The following is a 21186-nucleotide window of genomic DNA, read 5'->3' on the forward strand; positions in this document are numbered from 1 at the left end:
TAATTGGGACATAACACAAAATATTGACGATTAATGGCGATTGTATTGTTAATCTTTTGCAGAAATTCCAGAAAATGTAAAAGAATCTCTGTTAGTGCAGTAACTGATACTGCAGCAATGCAGAAATAAAAAAAAATCACGTTTTCTTAGATATCGTTGTCTGTCGACGTTTAAATGCGATCTGTGAGCAAATATTAAATTAGTGTTAGCAAAAGTGAAGGAGTAAAAGAATTTTACTCCTTTCAAACAGAAAAAAAATGATAAATTATTTTAATCACATAAAGTCTTCATTTTCACAAGATGAGGATGAGGAAATTTTATTTGAAAGCGTTCCAGATGTAGTTTTATTATAGTATAATATATTACATATAAATTTGTTACAAGTATTTTTGAATTAACAAGTTGAATAAAATAACATTTTTTTTAATGTATTTTTATTACCCTTAGATACTACCAAGATCAAAAATGTTAATATAATTTTTGGCAAAATCTGATCATTTTAGCAGTGGCTTAATATAATTTCATATAGTGACATCGGCAACACTGATGAACGAACACATCACATCACCACTGAAATGTACTACGCGAAAAATGGCGACTCTGTATTTTCAACTTCAAAGGCGGCATCGGGGAGTGTCCTTGCTGGTCTATAGTTTATTATGATGTGCCTGTAATCTTATAGAGGCGCCGTTCCGTGATTCTGTTGCGTAGTGCTTCCGATAGATCGGCATTAAGGCTAGAGTTGTGGATATTTAGTTTGTCTAAGACTAAGACAAATTTCATGGTTGTGTCGGCCGTTATCAAAGTGGACTCTATTCTGCAAAGAGCTTCTACAGCCGGTTAAAAGTGGCGATTAACTCATTGATTATTGGCCACTCGCCAGCAGAGAATTGTATCGCAGAATCAATGTATATTAACGATTTATAGATGCAAACTTTCAAGCTATAGAAACTTTCCAGCATACTGAGCTACTGCCAGCGCGATAGAATGGCAAGTTGCCGACTCACGGCTTTGAATAAAGAGGCTAATGAAGACATTAAGTAACTTATTTCGAATTTGACATGTTTGCGGATCCGCGCTGCTGGATAAAGCACAGTTTGCTGCATCCAGCATGTAAAAGAAAGCGCTGGATTGCTGTATACATACTGGATCCAGCAGTTGCAATCTCTAGTTTGCATCAATTGTAATCCGAAAACGTTTTAGAGACTTGAAGGCAGTCAAGATAACGCCAGGGAATGGAAGGGTGTCAAGAGCGATTACGCTCGCATCGGCGTACCTTCCATATGATGCACCTGGTTCTCCTCCAACTAAGGAAGTGGAGCAGCTGGTAAGAGACTGCAGGGGAGCCAGAACCCAGCTGATCATCGGCTGTGATGCTAATGCACATCATACAACGTGGGGAAGTACGAACACGAATGTAAGAGGTGAATCTATACTCGAATTTGTTATGGAAAACGAGCTGAACATAATAAATTCAGGTAATAAACTGACTTTTGTCACTAGTGCTCGAAAGGAGGTCATAGACATAACGATAGCCACCAACTACGTTAGCAAAAAAATTACAAATTGGCGTGTGTCTGATGATGCGAGTTGTTCGGATCACAGACACATACAATTTGAAGTAGGGGAAAAAACATGTACCCTAGAAACCTATCGTAACCCTAGGAAAACTAACTGGGAGGCGTATAAAGCAGACCTGGAATATAGTTTAAAACAGACTAAGGATACGATAAGAAATACAACAGACCTCGAAATGGTTGTGGAGCAGCTGCAAAACACAATCATCTCGGCGTATAATGACAACTGTCCTTCAATCAATAAGGAATCCAACAGGAAAGTGCCCTGGTGGAATGAGGAACTTAAAGAATTAAGAAGGAAAGTTCGTAAAAAATTCAACAACGCAATGAAGAACAATATCAGTTGGGATGAATACAGAAAGGCCCTAACTGAGTACAATAAAACTCTGAGAAAGCAGAAAAGAGAATCATGGAGAAGGTATTGTGAGGATATAGAAAGAACTCCAGAATACGCCAGACTCCATATGATTCTCTCAAAAGAACCTCAGAGTTCGATATATACTCTCCAAACAGAAAACGGAGAATACACAGAAACAGGGGAAGGAACTATCAGAGAACTGCTGAAAGCCCACTGCCCGGGTTCCCAAGTTACAGACTTAACTTTGGAGAACTGCCAGAAATCAGAACTAGATACCCCTCTGTGGGCATCCAAGGAGAAATGGCAGGCAGCAAAGAAAGTAGTAACTGGGGAAAAAGTAAAATGGGCATTACACTCATTCGAACCTTATAAATCGCCAGGATTAGATGGGATTTATCCAGTGCTATTGCAGAAGGGATCCGACCTTCTGGCAAATAGAATATGTACAGTGCTTCGGACCAGTTTGGCTCTAGGATATATTCCAAAGGCATGGAGAATGATCAGAGTAACTTTTATACCAAAACCTGGAAAAACTGGACAGGATGGGGCAAAGTCCTTGAGACCAATAAGTGTTATGTCTGTTCTGCTTAAGACGCTAGAAAAACTGCTAGATAGGCATATACGGGATGGCGTATTGGAAAACAGACCGATACATAAGAACCAGTATGCATATAGAGCAGGAATGTCAACAGAGACAGCATTACATCAGCTTGTAGAAAAAGCTGAATATGCTCTCAAGCACAAAGAGGTACTATTAGCGACCTTTTTGGACATAGAAGGAGCGTTCAATAACATATCCTTAGAAACAATCTCAAGAGCATCGAGGAGAAAAGGGATCGATGAAATTTGTTGCAAGTGGATAGACCACATGCTACAACAGAGACTCATATATACGTCCATTCTAGGGGAGAGCACTATCGCCCAGGTCCGACGAGGGTGTCCGCAGCGAGGTGTTCTGTCCCCGCTAATATGGAACCTTGTCATGGACGATTTGCTTGAGTCCCTGGAATTGAACGGCCATGAAACCCTGGGCTATGCAGACGACTTGGTAGTCCTTGTTCAGGGAAAATTCCAAAACATAGTAAGGGAACGCATGCAGCAGGCCCTTAATATTTTCACCAAATGGACTGAGGAAGAAGGGCTGAGAGTCAGTCCTTCCAAAACAGTCACAATTGCGTTCACCAGAAGAAGGAAGCTGGAGGACTTAGGGCTCTGATCCTTAATGGTGAACAATTGGAGCTGTCTAAAGAGGTAAAATATCTAGGGGTTATACTGGACCCAGAACTTACCTGGAACCGACAGTTTGAAAGAGTAATTAAAAGAGCGGAGGCGACATTAATGCTGACCAGACGCACACATGGAAAAACATGGGGACTGTCCGAAAATGGCGTAATGGACATATACAACGATAGTGAGACCCATGATAACATATGCATCCTTGGTATGGTGGACAAAGATGCAGCAAAGAACCGCTATAAACAAGATAAGCAGGATACAAAGACTTGCATGGTTGGGAATAACGGGAGCAATAAAAACAACACCGACGGCGGCACTGGAAACCCTGTTAGACCTACCCCCTCTTGATATATTTATCAAAGGAGAAGCGAAAATGGGAGCATACAGGCTGCAAGGAAAACCAAGGGATAAATACGAGAACCTTGGGCATAATCAGATTTGGAACCAAGGTGGGGTAAGTATATCTGATACATACACTGACCACATGGTACCAAAATACACATTTAATAGGAACTTCGGAATAGAAATCAATGACCGAAGGGAGTGGAACAGCATCAGTAGCAAAATCAGGGGAACGATCTGGTATACGGACGGATCAAAAACCGATGAAGACACTGGAGCCGGTATTTTTAGTGAAACAGAGAATGTAGGACTCAGTTTCTCACTAGGAACATACACAACTGTGTTTCAAGCGGAAATGTACGCAATTCTGCAGTGTGTCACAATGAACAACTTGAGGGCCTATGAAAATAGACGGATCAATATACTCACAGACAGCCAAGCATCACTGAAGGCACTAATGAGCCCGAAAGTGACGTCAAGGCTGGTATGGGAATGCCGGCAAGAACTGGAAGAACTGGCCGAAAGAAATAGTGTAACTCTATTCTGGGTGCCAGGACACACCGGGATAGACGGTAATGAGAAAGCAGATGAGCTGGCAAGGAACGGTTCATCAACTTCATAGTTTGGCCCAGAACCTGCTCTAGGAGTACCTAAAACAATAATTAGGGGACAAGTCAGGGAATGGGTCAAAAACAAACACAAAGAATACTGGGGGAACGTACCTGGTCAGCGACACGGGAGGCCCTTAATAAGAGAACCCTCAAAACGGAGAGCTGAGGAACTAATAAAATTACATAGGAGTCAGCTCCGCATAATTACAGGTCTTCTCACGGGTCACTGTGCCCTGAAAGGACACCTGAATAGAATTGGGCTGTACGAAGGGAACCTTAACTGCAGACTGTGCAATAGGGGAACTGAAACAGCATATCATGTACTGTACGAGTGTAAGGCTTTGGATCACAAGAGGCAGGCTATTTATGGACAACCAAAATTAAGTCCAGCAGAATATGCCACCCAACCCATGCTAGGGATGTACAATTTGATACGTGGAACCAAGCTTGTGGATTGGGTGACATAAAAGGTAGGATGGTTGGCACAATAAGCCCATGAGGCTGCAGTGCCATCGCAGACATATGTCAGACGACCTCCAAAAAAAAAAACCGAAAACGTCGGCAGTCTAAATGGATAGTGGCAGTAAATTTTAATTATTTGTGCATTTGGTTTGTGCACCTCTGAAAGTATGACAAGTGTGTACTTCGCAAGTGTACGAATAATCGTGATCCCTTTGACTGGGGTCATTTTTACCGACAGCAAATGAAAAACCAACGAGTGACAAATACTAGTAGAGAAAATTGTACTAGTAACCCACTGATACGAGATGGCAAGTGTACGCAAGTAGGTAACGATTATTCGTCAAGTGCACGAGTCGTTTGGGTTAACTTTTTGTCGAGTTAACGACTATACCTAGGTCATCTCCATAGTCCAGAGTACTAAAGTCCATAGTCCAGAGCTTTGCTAAAGGATCATCAACCACTATCGTATACAGGGTGTTTGGTAAAGAATGGGCCATTTTTTTTTCATCACTAGGTGGGGAATCTGCAAACAGACGACGGAAGTAAACATTTCCGACAGTGCTGGGTTCCTGAGCTAAAACCTCATCAGTGTCACGTCGACCAGTTTGGCCCTAAATCGGACCTCCCTGCCCTCCGTAACTCCGATGTGGCCGGGACCAGCTAAACCCCATCCCTCTCATACTAGGGCATCAGGTTGGAATCGCCCGTTAGGGCATGACTTCTTCCTGATGTTTTTCTTTTGCCCGATTCTCAGTCACTCGTCATTACGCATCAGCTTCCGTCTCTCGCACTCATCCGACCACTAGGTCCTTCAATCCTATGCTGTCAACATCTCATTCTTCCTACCTCTGCGGGCCCAGCTCTGCCTCCTCGATACCTGCCAGAACTGCGTCTAGCTCCCGCGCTTCCTTCTCTTTTATCGACAAAACCTTTCTCATATAATTGTGAATTCTGTCCCACCATAGCTCATCCATCACCATCTTCTCTACCATCTCTCTCACAGACGCAAACACTCTTTCCAGCTCATTCCTTTCCTTGCCCATCTGACACACTCCAAAAGGGTATGTGACACAGTGTCCGAAGTCCCACAATACAAGCAATTGTCCGATTCGGTCTTTTTGAATCTGTGTAAGTAGCTACGTAAGCTCCCATGTCCTGTGAGCACTTGCGTCAGATAATAGTCTAGGCGCCTGTGCCCGCAGTCCAGACAGCTTCGCAGATTCGGTATCAGTGACTTCGTCCACTGTGCCACATGCTCCGTTACATCCCACTCGGCCTGCCACATCTCAATAGATGTGGCCCTCTCCTCACTTCTAACGTTCTCCCCTTGTAGTTCTCTATTTCCCTGCTGGAACATCCTATCTCTCTCACTCACCAACACATGTAAGGGAACACAGCCGGTCCGGTGATCACCCACAGGGCAGCAGCAGACACAGTCCTGTAAGCACTTGCCACCCGCAGCAAACTAGTTCTGTCCGCGCGTACCAAAAGCCTCTTGTATGCCTGTATTTTCACAGCGGCACTCTAGACTGGTGCCGCGTAGAGGATGACAGATTGAACAACACCGTGTAGAACCCTCCTCCTTTCGGATTTAGGTCCCCCGATGTTAGGTATTATCCTCCTCAGCGCAGCCGCTCTTTCCGCTGCCTTCCGGGTCACCTCCCGGACGTGCTCTCCCCAACCACCATTCGTATGTAAGACCACTCCCAAGTACTTGACGTACTTCTTAGGAGTGATCGGCACTCCCGCACAGTCAAACACCATTCCATCTCTCTTTCTCGGGCCTTTAAGGATTACCGCCTCCGTCTTCTCCGCCGCGAGACTCAAACCATGGTCATTCATCCAGGACTGGATGAAAGAATGGGCCATAGCTTAATCTTAGATTCCTGAGGTTAAAATAGGTCGATTTAAGCTAACTTACCTTAGTAGAAAAGTTGATAATAACCTAAGTACAGCTACCTAAGCTGTAACCTGGTACCAGTAACCTAAGCCAAGTACCATAAGGATATGTCAAATAGTTTTATAGTACCGGGAATACAATATATAGTTCTTAAAGTTTTAAACAAATTATTAAAAAAATAATACTTTAAAATAATTTAACAAATCCGTGTGATACTTGGCAGAAAGTGTAGGCACCGTACACCCTACTAAATTATGTGAAATAATCGTTTCTGGCTACTACCAGAGGCGTACGACAGGGGAAAGTGAATCGCTGACATTTCCCAAGTTCTACGCCACTGATAAAACTGCTATTTTAGCATAATTTTTAGATTCTCCAATACTTTCTATGCAAATAATATACTTTTCATTTGTAACGATAAAGTCATTAGTTTTCGAGATATTTGAAGTTAAAAATGAAAAGGCACACTTATTTTGATTAAATGTATTATGCTCCTTACTTTTTAAGCTTCAAATATCTCGAAAACTAATGGCTTTATCAAATACAAATGAAGAGTATGTTTTTTACATAGAAACTATTGGAGAATCAAAAAATTGCACTAAAATAGCAATTCCGCCAGTGGCGTAGAATTTGGGAAGAGTTAACCATTCACGTTTCCCGTCGTACGACTCTGATAGTAGCCAGAAACGTTTGTTTAACATAATTTAGTAGATTGTATAATACCAGCACCACTTACCAAATTTCGTGTTGTTGTCCCATGCCTGTCAGGAAATATTCAAAAATAAATAAAAAATAAGTTTAACTTTGACACCCTGTATTTCGGTTATTATCAACTTTCGTACTAAGGTACGTTAGCTTAAATCGACCTATTTTAAGCTCAGGAATGTAAAGTTAAGCTATGGCCCATTATTTACCAAACACCATGTATAATAGAGGTGATATTACTTTCCCCTGAGAATAATCTTTTTCTGTAGTAGTCATGGATTAAATTCATTTGATGATGGATAGTAAATAAAATATAAATTCCTTATATATCCTTACTTTACAAGATATTCCTCAATTCATCCTCTAACCATATAATTACTGTACTATAATTTTTGGTCAAGTTTTAAACATTTAGTTATTTGATTCCACTTTTTGTTCTTCTAGTTTTTGTGGACTTTTTAATCAGAGTAATGGCAACAAATCTAGAAAACAGAAACAAGTCGGTAGTACGGGTTCCTGATGTAGGAAGAAAAAAATATTTTATACCAAAGAATACATCATGGCCCCAGGTAAAAAGAGGAGGAAGGCTAAAAAGGAAAAATTTTGGAAAGAAGGTGAGTACGTACTAAACGTTTTCCAATATTTTTCAATGCATAAATAAGTAGTATTATATATTAAGGGGGTATGCGCAAAATCTTGGTCCAACGCTATTTTAAAGCATTAATTTTTTTAGAATCCTGAGAAAACTAATAAGTATTTTTAAAAAATTTAAACGCAGAATGAAAGATTAAATTATTACCGAGGGCCGAAAGTCCCTGAGAACTTCTATAATGTTTATTTTAATAAGTTACAGGGGTAAAAAAAGAGAAAATTTAGTGTGATTTTTAATTTTAAATATTTCATCCTAAAAAATCTTCTTGTTTATTCTAAGGGACTTTCGGCCCACGGCAATAGTGTAGTCTTCCATTCTGCGTTTAAATTTTTCAAAAATATTTATTAATTTTCTCAGGATACGAAAAAAATAAATGCATGTAAATAGCATTGGACCAAGATTATGCTCCTAGCCCCTTAATACCATAGGTCCAAAACTAGCTTTATTATCTCTAAAAGTATTTGGTGTTTTCTGGAAATTTACAATCTTAGTCATAAATGTAACAAAAATCAAAAATGATCATTATATCAACATGACGATATAATGCGATTTTAATTTAGTTAGTTCTGATGTTAGAAATGGTTGTGTACTGGATAGGAAGAATGGTTTTAGTGTATTTTGCAGTGAAATATATGTTTCTTCGTGATTTTGTCGTATATTATTGAGTGCAAGATGAATTATTGCAGTAGACCGCAGTATACGAGAAGTACGTATTATATCATATATACTATCCAAATATTTAAGTTAGGTTATTTCTTAATGATTGTATTATATACTTCATTATTTGAAATTTATTTCATAGATGTTTTTTAGTATAAATCACAACTTAAGAGGTATTCTAGTGGCATTGTATTTAATTTAAAATTTGTTTTATTTTAATATGGATATCAAATTTCATTCCACTTGATTTCATTTGGTATTGGTAACACTAATGTAAATACTTATAAGTATATTAATCTTCTTCTTCTTCTTTAAGTGCCGTTTCCTAATCGGAGGTTGGATATCATTACTATCTTTAACCTATCTATTCTACTCTGAGTAGTTCTACGGAACTGCATTTAAACCAGTCCCTCAAATTTTTCAGCCATGACACGTTTCTTCTTCCTATACTACTTCCTTCTCTTGTCTTTCCCTGTATTATCAGTAGTAGCATTTCGTATAGCTGTCCCCTTATTACATGTCCCTTATATTTTATATATACATACATATTTTTATTGTGTTTACTATTTCGTATTCTTTGTGTATTTCTCGCAATACTTCCGTATTCGTTTTCTTCTGTCTCCACGCTATTCTAAGCTTCCTTCTGTAACACCACATTTTAAATGACTGTAACTTGTTTATGTGTTCTTGATTCAATGTCCAACTGTTAAGTCCATATTGCAATATCGAAAACACGTACCATCTCAAAGCTCTTACTTTCAGTTCTAATCTTAAGTCTTTGTTGCAGAGTATTGTTTACATTTTCACCAACGCATTCTTGCTATTTCTATCCTGGGCGTTATTTCTGTTGTTTGATCATTATTTTCTGAAACCCAGGTTCCTAGGTATTTGTATTTATCAACACTTACTATGGGTGCATTTCCCAAATGTATGAATGTTTGCATCAATACGTATTTTATTATAGTCTAAGATCCGAATATACGATATTCAACACTATCTCCCTACCTCCCTACCTTCGACTCACTTTGCAGCAAGGTTCGCGCCAGCGCTCTTGAGTGTAGTAGAAAACGGTCAACAGCTGTTCTCATTTTCTTTTGTAAATTTTTCTTTTGTAAATTACTTCGCGATTCAAGAACATATTCCGGTGTGCATCACTTTACTATTTGACAGACAAAAAGAAATTGAAAATAAAAGTTGGCAATACTTTCAACGCGTTTTTCTCAAAACTGCTTTTTCAAAGGCTGTAGACATTGTAACTTAAAAACTACTTGACCAACCCACCCGGAATTTTGAATATATTTCCTTTAGACGTTCCTTGGGGTAACGCTGTCGAGATGTTTTTCGTTTTATACTTTTTTTTTGTTTATCATTAATAAATAGGTTGATTTTCACCGTTTTTTGCAAAACAAAATTCGTTGTTTTAATTTCTGAGTGATATCAAAATAGCCTAGTAAAATAAAATTACACTACATGTAAATCAAAATGTAAATTCGTACAGGTTGAAACAAACTTTATATCAAAGTTTAGGTGGGTACAAAAGATATTTTCAAAAAAGTATCCAAATCATACAAGGGGATCATTGTTTAAATAATTAAAAAGGGGTCATTTTTGCAAAAAAAAATACTTTTTTAACTGCTGAGGTCATTAAATTACTAATGAAGGTCTATAGTATTATTTTCTGCAAAGTTGAAGGGTAAATCTGTCACATAAGACTTACTAAATTAAATTGGACCCCCTATTTATTTAAATAATTATACATAAAACTTTAAAAACACATTTGCAAAAAAATATTCTTAGCATTTTAAATAAGGACTATAAAATATCTTATTTTACAGGAGAAGTTGTGCTATATTATCAGTATTAATAAAACAAAAATTGGTCGAAAAATATTTAATATTTTTTAAGATATGGAATTTGTTTATAAAATGTTACTCTATTTTCAATCGCAAAAACGCGGTTGTTGCCAAATAAATATTCACCTGTATTAAATCCTATTATGTTTATTCTTATGTATATTTTCGAGAAATGTATTGATAAATTCAAATTTCAATTAAACTTCCCCCTAAAATGGCATTTGAAAATTATTCAAATTTGTTTATAATTTGTTTTTTTAATAACGTCACGAGTATTAAATATTTTGAAATGCCGTTTCGATAATTGGGTTCCTGGGAATTTTTCACTAATCAACAAATTTTGTTGTCTTTTTTTCCTCTTCTTTTTTTTCTTGGAGTTATATTACTATGGGCCCTTTTAGGGTTAAGTTTCGTTAAAAATGTCGAATCTCTAAGTTGTAGATTCTGGACCTAAAAATATTAAGATTGTTCTAAAATCACTTAAATAAGATGTGACTACTTACTGAGTTACAGGGTGTTTTATTTAAAAATTTAAAAATTATTTTTACCAAGTACTTTCAAACTATTTGACGTATCCTTATCATACTTGGCAAAAAATGTGGGTACTATACAGTCTACTAAATTGTGATAAAAGTTTCTAGCTACTACCAGAGGCGTACGACATGGGATACTTAATGGTTGACCCTTCCCAAATTCTACGCCACTGAGCTAATTACTATTTTAGCGAAATTTTGCGGTTCTCCAATACTTTCTAAGTAAATAATATACTCTTTACTGGTAACGCTTAAGTCATTAGTTTTCGAGATATTGGACGTTAAAAATGAAACGGCATAGTTATTTTGATTCATTCATTCATTCATTTTAAACTTCCAATATCTCTCAAACTGATGACTTTATCGATACCAATAAAGCTATTTACATACAAAGTATTGGAGAATCGAAAAATTTCGCTAAAATAGTAATTCACTCAGTGGCGTAGAATTTGGGAAGGGTCAATCATTCACTATCCCCTGTCGTACGCCTCTGGAACTAGCTAGAAACGTTTATTAATCACAATTTAGTAGGGTGTATAATAGCCACACTTTCTGCCAAGTATGATAAGGATACGTCAAATAGTTTTAAAGTACTTGGTAACAATAATTTTTAAATTTTTAAATAAAACACCCTGTAACTCAGTAAGTAGCCACATTTTATTTAAGAGATTTTAGTTAAATCTTAATATTTTTAGGTCTAGAATCTACAACTTAGAGATTCGATATTCTTAATAAAATTTAGCCCTAAAAGGGCCCGTAGTAATATAACTACAAGAAAAAAAAAAGAAGAAGAAAAAATGACAAAAAATTTTTTGTTAATTAGTAAAAAATTCCCTGGAACCCAATTATCGAAACGGAATTTCAAAATACTTAATCCCCGCGACGTTATTAAAAAAACAAATTATAAACAAATTTGAATAATTTTCAAATGCCATTTTAGGGGGGAGTTTAATTGAAATTTAAATTTATCAATACATTTATCGAAAACATACATAAAAATAAAAATAATGAGATCTTAAGCAGGTGAATATTTCTTTGGCAACAACCGCGTTTTTGCAATTGAATATATAGTAACATCTAGTAAACAAATTCAATATCTCAAAAAATATTAAATATTTTCCAACCAATTTTTTTTTGCTTAATACTGGTAACATAGCGCAACTTAATCTGTAAAATAAGATATTTTATAGTGCTTATTTAAAACGCTAAAAATATTTTTTTGCAAATTTGTTTAATATGCAAAAAGTTTTATATACAATTATTTAAAAAATAGGGGGTCAAATTTAATATAGTAAGTCTTATGTGAAAGACTTACCCTTCAACTTTGCAGAAAAAAATCCCATAGACCTTCATTAATAAGTAAATTACCTCAGCAGTTAAAAGAGTATTTTCTTTGCAAAAATGACCCCTTTTTAATTATTTAAACAATGATCCCCTTGTATGATTTGGATACTTTCTTGAAAATATTTTGTGTACCCACCTAAACTTTGATATAAAATTTGTTTTAACCTGTACGAATTTACATTTTGACTTTTTTTTATTTTATTAGGCTAAAAAGCCAAAATTCAATAAAAGTAAAAAAACTCAACAGAGTTACCTAGAAAAACTCATAAGCTAATAAAATCTTTTGAATTTTTTGTTTACCATTATCCAATGATGATTTCTCAGTATTTCACCTCAAAATCCATTGTTTTTTATGTGTCTTTAAAAATTTGCCACCGTTGGCTTATTTTCAATATTTTTCTTTGAATTTTATCTTGAATAATCTATGAATTGTACTGAATATGTCTATTTAATTTAAAAATAAAATAATTCTACCATACTTTCAAAAAAAAATGTGATTGAAATATTGATTTCAACCCCTACCGCCCCCCCTTAGGGATAGCTATGACACGATTTTGATAGGCAACCCATTCTAGAAATATTTGTCTATGTATGAAATTTCATAAAAAAAAATGTTTCATCCGGCAAGCAGATGGGTACAGATCGACCTATACGCTGTGAGCTCGTAGATAGAGGGGATAATGAAAAATTCGCGAGCGACAGTAGTGACAAGTTTGTAAACCTTTACTGGAAATTTGCTTTTTGACGTTCTGCATTAAGAGTTGCATATTATAGCTTTTAAATGTCTCACGAAAGTTGTTGTATTAAAGAGTGTCGAAATACTGGTTACAATAGTAACTGTGTATTCTACAACTTTCCTGTCGCTAAGCATAAGGATTTAACGACAAAAATGGATTGATGCAATTAGAAAAAAGTAAGTAAACACAATTTTAATTTTAAAACGGTAGAAAATTTGAGCTAAAGGATCAGTTAGCACACTCTCGAATTTTGACGGTTTTAATTTTACAATCCAATCCTGAAACAAAATTTGAATGCGTGAAGATAACGACCAATCACAGCAAACGTAGGATGCCGTTAACTGTCATTCATAAGTTAATATTTAAGAAGTAGTATTATACTATAATCATATTAAATTATTATACTTTTTTGTAGAATAAATTTTTTCTAATATTAGTTGTCAACATAAACGTCAAAACGATTAGCAAAATCTATGAATAATAAATTCTGTACTTACTGCTATTGATTATCGATTACAATCCAATTACTTCTTTACGTTGTAAATATTACACGATAAGAATTAAAAAATAAGTTTGAAACAACTATTATTTGCTTTTCTACTGTCCTCCTTAAAATTCCGGCCGAAATAGGAACACTAGTCAACCGTTAGATGGCGATAGCAGCCATACCAGCGAAACTCACAGAGTATAGGCAACACTTTTTTCTTTCCAGAAAATTTCCGGTAAAAGTTATACTAGTAATCCTGTAGGTAGGTGGCGATACCAGCGAAGCTCGGAGCGGATATTCTGATCTCGTACTATTAATAGGTGTAAATATTTTTAACGCACAATCATGACATCTACTTGCGTGCGTAGATACCTACTCGAACCTCTATACTTCTAGTTCTGCTCTAATATTTTTGATCCGTATTTGATCTATAAACTACTCAAATTATCTTCTTACTCAGGTGCTGCCTCCTTTGGAGAGGTTGGTAATCATCATTGCCTCTTTTACTTTTGACACTGAAGCTCTGAATAGTTCTGCGGCACTACCTGTATACCAATTTCTTAGTTAACTAGGAATTGTGTATTCTTTTAGTATTCGTTGTTTCTTTGTCCCTTATATTGCCTTATTGAAGCAAATTATAAATATTTTCATGTACAATAATAATTACAATCTTCCCTCTACATTAAGCTTTGTCTCCTGCACCAATAACATAAAAGTTAATTGTTGTTGTAGTATGTTACACTGTGTTGCACTATGTTTATGTCGCAGTTGGAATATTGTGTTTTCATCTTCGACGGTAATGGTAAAAGAAAATCTTGCAACATTGTGCAACAGCGACAAATGTTAACATCAGTGTAGGTAGACCAAAGATCTTATACACATAGATTTGGCCAACTCAGAAAAATAGCGTAACGAGGAGCAGTTCGGGTCGGTGGTCTATCTATCTTTCTCTACCGGCGCTTAACTTTCTCTCTCTAGCATAATATATGCATCATATTATGATGGCTGCAGCCTCTGTGTAACTGTCGTTCTATTACTTCCACCTCTTGGTAGATACGCTCACACTCGCATGACAGACAAAGATAGCTAGACCACCTTACTTAATATCGGCGTTACACCCTGATGCATTGAGTGGCATATCCCTAGCCAGATCTATTCTCTTCACATAATATCTCTATTGTAGACGGCTTGTAGTTAGCCGTAGTTGCTAGTTGTTGACAGGTTCGAACTGTCTGTTTTGTTTTCTGAATTTGATTGTTAAAGTGGTATTTGAATAGACTACAAGCCTGCATTAATTTAATAGACAATTACAAACAACATACCTACGTGTCTTTGGAATACAACTGACAAACATTTTAAATACAGAAAAGCTAAAAATGATGCCTGGTCCAAGATTTGTAGCAGTATAAACTGTAAAAATGTAGAAGAGGTAAAACGAAAAATAAGAAATTTGTAAACCCAGTTCTACAGAGAGAGGAAGAAATACAAGGCTATGAAGAAATCCGTAGCTGGTGCCTCTTTCGTAGCGCATAATAAACAACTGTTGGTTCAATGGATACATACATGATGATGCATCTACTAGTCGCAAATACGTGCAACAAACTCCAATATTGGTACAACAAAGTTGCTTGCAGTGGCGTACTGATAGATTAGCGGGCCCTGGTTCCAGTTGGGCCCAATAAAACCACACATTGTATACCTATCAAAAGTTTTTAATAAATATTGAATATAGAACGTCATATGTCATAAAATGTATCATACATTTTTAATAAAAATTCAAGCTAATTTATAGTTCATTTTACTCACGGTTTTTGCTCCAAATTTTAAAGAACCGTTTGGATTGACATGAAATTTGGCATAAACATATGGTCCGAGAGCTGTGAGACATTTTTGAGTAGGTATTTTAGGCAACCTGAAATTTTTTCCGGTGACTCTTCCATGATAGCCTAATACAAAAATGCCGGTCTGGCTGGAGGGTAGCGGTTATTTTCCCCAAAAATCCCCCCCCCCCCCCAAAGTTAAAAAAGGGTAAACATTGATATTACAAAAAATATCATTGGCGTGACTTTAAACTAAATTTAAATATTTAAATATAAAGAAAATAAACAGGCCAGGCGAATTGAGGGCGATTTTAACTCTACAAGATACTTGCATGGGCGCCCTAGGATTATTTTCAGGGGGTGCATCTGAACTGAACTTCAGAAGATTTCATCCGGATCTGTACATACTATTAACGAGTATAAAATATACAACTATTCATGCATAGCTATGTACATATCTTCCGGACAGGGAGGTGCAATTGTTATTTTGACAGGGTATTTTTTAATATTAAAAATAAATATTCTAAAAAAGACAGGTTTTTTTGGTGTAATTTTTTAACTGCCAGATGAAACAAATACCACGTGCATGTGAATGAAAAGGGCTATAGGTAATTCTTCAACGTCTAACGGAAATGGATGGATACTAGCAGATTTTGCCAAGGAATTAAAAAATATTAAATTTAAGTAGTTAAATTTTTAATTGAACATTGGTCTACAGAGGAGATGTTGCCTTTTATTGGTAATTTATTAATAAATTTAAATTATGATTTATATGATTCATATGTTGTAAATACTAATGGTATAGAAATGTCGATCGACGATAACATGACCTGCGAAAATCACGAAGAAGCCGACACGAAGATAGTTCATCACGTATGTAAGCTTAATACATTAGCAAAGACCAATGTTCTTATTAAAACTTCTGATACAGATGTTTTGATAATTATGCTTGAAAACATGGATCATCTCCAAAGTGACGATCTAGAGATTTTTATGAAGTATGGTACTGGAAATTTTAAATTATACATAAATATAACGAAGCTACATACGGAATTAGAGCCATCTTTATGTACGAGATTGTTTGCCTCAATCAGTTTATGATTGCTATAGTTCATCAGCGAACCAAGGAGAATTTCAGATATATTGCTGAGGGTAAGCTTACATACATGTTCTTTTATAACTGAAATATTTTTTTTAGTTGTTAACTCAATTTTCTGCTTCTTCGTGTGCCTCATCCTTTCATGACAATGGCGATCATCACGGCTCATTTTATTCTCTCTGCAGCGATTCTGAAGAGTTCTATTGTTGTGTTTAACACTCCACTACTTTAAAATTTTCAACCAGGATATGCATCGTCTTCTCCGTTCTCTTTTTTCTAGCACTTTTCCTTATATAACCAATCACATCACGTTTTTTATTTCTTAGTATATGACCAAAGTAGCTCATTTTTCTTTCCTTCATAGTGTTGAGTATTTATTTTTCCTTTTTCATCTTTCTTAATGTTTCGGTGTTTGTTACGTGTTTTGTCCATGATATTTTTTATATTATTCGATAACACCATATCTCAACAATGGCAAGTCTTTTTCAGATGTGCCCGTGATTGTCCAGGCTTCGGCTCCGTATAAAAGGAGAGAGAATACGTAGCAACTCAATTAATTAATCGCTAATTAATTAATTCTAAATATATTTTACAGATCATGAAGAAGACGAATCTGAGTCTCGAGGGGAGTCTGACTAAGAAGAAAAGAATGAATATTTAAGCTTAGATGAGGAGTTTGACGAAGTAGTACAACATTCGGACACATAATTAATTTAGTTTATAGTTTTATGCTTCCCTACCTATATATTTAGAATAATAAATTTGTCTTTTTCTGTCATATTTGCAAAATCTATTGTATAGTAGGTATTATTTTCCTTTAATTAATAAAAAGTTACTTAAGAAACTATAATATATAATAATTACTCTAACGTTTCGAGGCACAACATGGGTATCGCCAGGTCGCGTGATTTTTCTCGAGTGAACGGACTCGCCCAGCTACAATATAGGACGCAAACAGCTATCGGTATACGCTCTTTCTCACACTGTTGCTTACCTATAGCGCTTTTCATTTACATGCTCGCGTAATTTGTTTAATCACCTGGCAGTTGAAAAATTTCACCAAAAAAAACCTGTCTTTTTAGAATATTCATTTTTAATATTAAAAAATACCCTGTCAAAATAACAATTGCACCTCCCTGTCCGGAAGGAATGTACATCATAGCTATGCATGTATAGTTGTATATTTTATACTCGTTAATAGTATGTACAGATTCAGATGAAATTTTCTAAAGTTCAGATGCAACCCCTTAAAATAATCCTGGGACGCCCATGCAAGTATCTTGCAGAGTTAAAATCGCCCTCAATTCGCCTGGCCTGTTTATTTTCTTTATATTTGAATATTTAAATTTACTTTAAAGTCACGTCAATGATATTTTTTGTAATAACAATGTTTACCCTTTTTTTTAAATTTGGGGGGGATTTTTGGGGAAAATAACCGCTACCCTCCAGCCAGACCGGCATTTTTGTTTTAGGTTATCATGGAAGAGTCACCTGAAAAAATTTCAGGTTGCCTAAAATACCTACTCAAAAATGTCTCACAGCTCTTAGGCTAATAGCTAAAATTCCAAAGAAAACAGTGATATTGTGCTGAAGCGTGATTTTGTCACACGTTCAAGGTAAGTCCGGAATTGTATAAACTAACTAATTCTCAGTAACTTTAGTTCCATAGATTGTTTTCACTGAATAAATACTTTTTGAGTTATTTGCGAGGGAATATTTTTATTTTCAACAAAAAAAACTACGTTTCTAGAGCTAGTCCTCTACTGTAGACCCAGTAGGAGCAGAGTCGCAGGTAATGAAAAGAAGATTTTTATTCGTCAAATTCCAAATCGAATAGGTATTTTAACTCATCACACCTTTTTTAAAGTGTTTAAAAAAGCTGAATTTCTGTTTTTTTTTTTAGTTTCTAGCATTAAAATCTTATAAAAAATACCGGTAACGGTAATAAATAGCGGTAACGATCAACAACAATATTTTGCTCGTAACTTACTTACAGTTTCAGTCGCAAATAACTCGAAAAGTAATGACTTGGTGAAAAATCAGTATAGAAAAAAAGTTGCTTAGAATTATTAGTTAGTTCATCCAATTCAGGACTTATTTTGAACGTATATTTTTTCACATCTAGAAAGGGCGAAAGTCACTTCCTGGGCAAAAGCACACATCGGCACAATATCACTTTTTTTCTTTGACATATTAGCTATGTGTATGCCAAATTTCATGTCTATCCAAGCCGTTCTTTAAATTTTGTTGGTTTGAAGGTTTTGCAACATTTTACCCTGAGTGAATGGACTACTAAAGCAGTAAATTAATATTAATCCTACCGTTATTATTTTTACCACTATAATTGTCTATATTTATGCAGTGTTATGAGGGTACTATAAATATAATATCGAGCGTCTTGGGATTATTTTTATCACCCAGCGTATAAAACGTGCATTGAATATATGTTCCCGAATTACTGTAACTTTGCAGTTTACAACTCTTACCTATAGATCATACTAATATAAAAAATACAAAAGTGTTTGTGTTAGCACATATTTAGGCAGACACCAACGGTTATTCTAAACAAGTGTTGAGACAAGGGCTTTGTTTAGCAGGTAAAACGAAGGAACCTTACAATCGCGTTCTCTGTATTTCTTAATAAAGGTTTTCAAATTTTTTTATGAATAGATGTTTTTTGTTTTTATTTATAAATACGTACACAAAAATTAAAATGTATTAAGCAATTTCGTAGTGTTTACTTGTGTAGTTCAACATTTATTTATAAATACCTACACAAAAAATTAAAATTTATGAAGCAATTTCGTAGTGTGTACTTGTGTAGTTCAACATGTCCTAAACAAATTGGGAACAGAAGCAAAAAGCGCGTGAGAGCGGGCCCCTGCGGGGCCCGGAACCATACTCAGTACGCCATTGGTTGCTTGGGCGAAGACACTTTGTTACAAAAATGTGAAACTTAAGTCAACCTACTTCAGTACTGTAAAACATAAAACTTGAAGTATGTTGCTTTGGTGACACACACCTAAGAGAGCTCGCATACCGAAGCAAAATCCTACATCGCATGTGGCATGCATTGCGAAAAGATACGCACTGAGTGTCACATCTGGTCTTCGGTGAGTTTCGGTGGAATTTCGTTCACCGAAAACCAGATGTGACACTCAGTGCGTATCTTTCCGCAATGTATGTTATGCGATGTAGGGATATTGCATTTGGTTTGCGAGCTCCCTAAGACAAACAACTACTCGCAACTTCAATTTCATCAACTCTCCATTCACGTTTTGTTTATGATTTCTTTTTAGTAAGAAATAAACCAATTTTGATAGATCCAATGACGTACTCGAAATTATCACGCCATCTGCTTCACCTCATGCCCGATCAAAGAACCGTTCTACTTATCATGAATATATACCAGATGAAAACAATTAATCCAGCACATCCATCGAACGATCCTGATGCACCGACGGATGTTATTATTGTAGCAATAAGGTAACATTAATTTTGACTATATGTAGGTACAGTTACGGTCACTGAATAGTTTACACCTTACTTTTTATATTGTAATACTGTAAAATTGCAGTGTCGTACGGATTTGACAAATGTCAAAGTCAAAAAATTTCAAAAAGTCAATGCTTGTCAAAATTTCGTAAGTGTTCAAAAATAAAATAAAAGTATATCAAACTCCTCCAAAATGGTTAGAATCATGCCCCGCTAACTCTAATAAAAAACATGTAATCGTATTTATTTTCCTTCCGTTTAGTCAGAGGCGCTGATGTCGGCATTGTGATTGGTGGAACATGACTTTTGACAAATCCTATCGCTATCTGTGAATCTGTAATCTGTGTTCGTGTTCGTTCGTTCGTTGTCGTTCACTTATTTTATATGGTCGGTTATGTGATGTGTTTGTTGGTGTTTGTGTTTAGTTTGTGTCACCATAAAAAGCTGATATTCAGTCGTGTTTTTTGATATTTTTGTTATTTCATAATCGAGTACCTCTTTAAAGGTAAGTTTTTCTGATTGTAGGTACTGTTTATCCAACAGTTTTAAAATACACATTTTATTTCGCGTTTTGTTGTTGGGTCTAATGGCCGATCAGCTGTTGTGTGCAGCCGATAAATTCAACAAGTAAACATATATTTAATCGAAATTAAATACTCATATTTCTATGTAAAATGTCACATTATTGTTTAAATAAATAATTAAGAAACAAAAGTTGTTTGTGTTTTACCTTTATTGTCCACTTTAATAAAATAATATTAAATATTGGAAGTACCGTATGGAGGCTATGGTGTACCTAGCGTGGAGGCTAGATAACGCTACCCTTCCTATCCAATCAACAGCAAGAACGTTTAAAATTTCACACCTATCATGTCGAAGCTACAGACCACTTATGTGGAGGCCAGATTTGTAGTATCCTTCCAATTTTAAAGGTGCTGAAATACGTGACATATTTTTTGAAGGGTAAGATCGCATTCTACCAAATCACACAACACTTTTTTCTATGGTTAGAATACATTTGAATGATGCGCAAAAAGCAAGAGCAATTGCCAAACTCGAAGAAGGTTGGTCACTAAGGCAAGTTGCTGCTGATTTGAACGTGAGCCATATGTGCATATGGAAGATCAAACAAAGATAGATTTCACTCTATAGCACGGTTGGGCAGTTCAAGAGGGCAGAAGATCTCCACAGATCAACAGGATGAGATGTTAGTAGATTATTTGAGAGAATCTCCTTTTGCCACAGCTCAAAAAGCAAGCGAAGAGACAGCGTTTCCAGGCAGTATTCGCACTGCACGTAGAAGAATTAAAGCAAG

The 21186-nt window shown here is 35.8% G+C and overlaps 1 protein-coding gene across 2 annotated transcripts in view; it reads left to right on the forward strand.

Moving 5' to 3' along the window:
• LOC114331384 (uncharacterized) overlaps positions 1-21186 on the forward strand; it is a 217656-nt gene that overhangs the window by 134463 nt on the left and 62007 nt on the right. The window contains exons 2-3 of one of the 2 annotated variants that reach the window (XM_050648227.1): positions 7636-7805; positions 19676-19862. In XM_050648227.1, coding sequence (XP_050504184.1) covers positions 7751-7805; positions 19676-19862 — 242 coding nt within the window. In that variant the 5' untranslated portion in view covers positions 7636-7750. Of the gene's footprint in view, positions 1-7635; positions 7806-19675; positions 19863-21186 lie in introns of those variants that run through there. The other variant, XM_050648260.1, reaches the window with a different exon arrangement.

Source organism: Diabrotica virgifera, chromosome 1, assembly GCF_917563875.1.
Source record: "Diabrotica virgifera virgifera chromosome 1, PGI_DIABVI_V3a".
Taxonomy (NCBI): Eukaryota; Metazoa; Arthropoda; class Insecta; order Coleoptera; family Chrysomelidae; genus Diabrotica; species Diabrotica virgifera.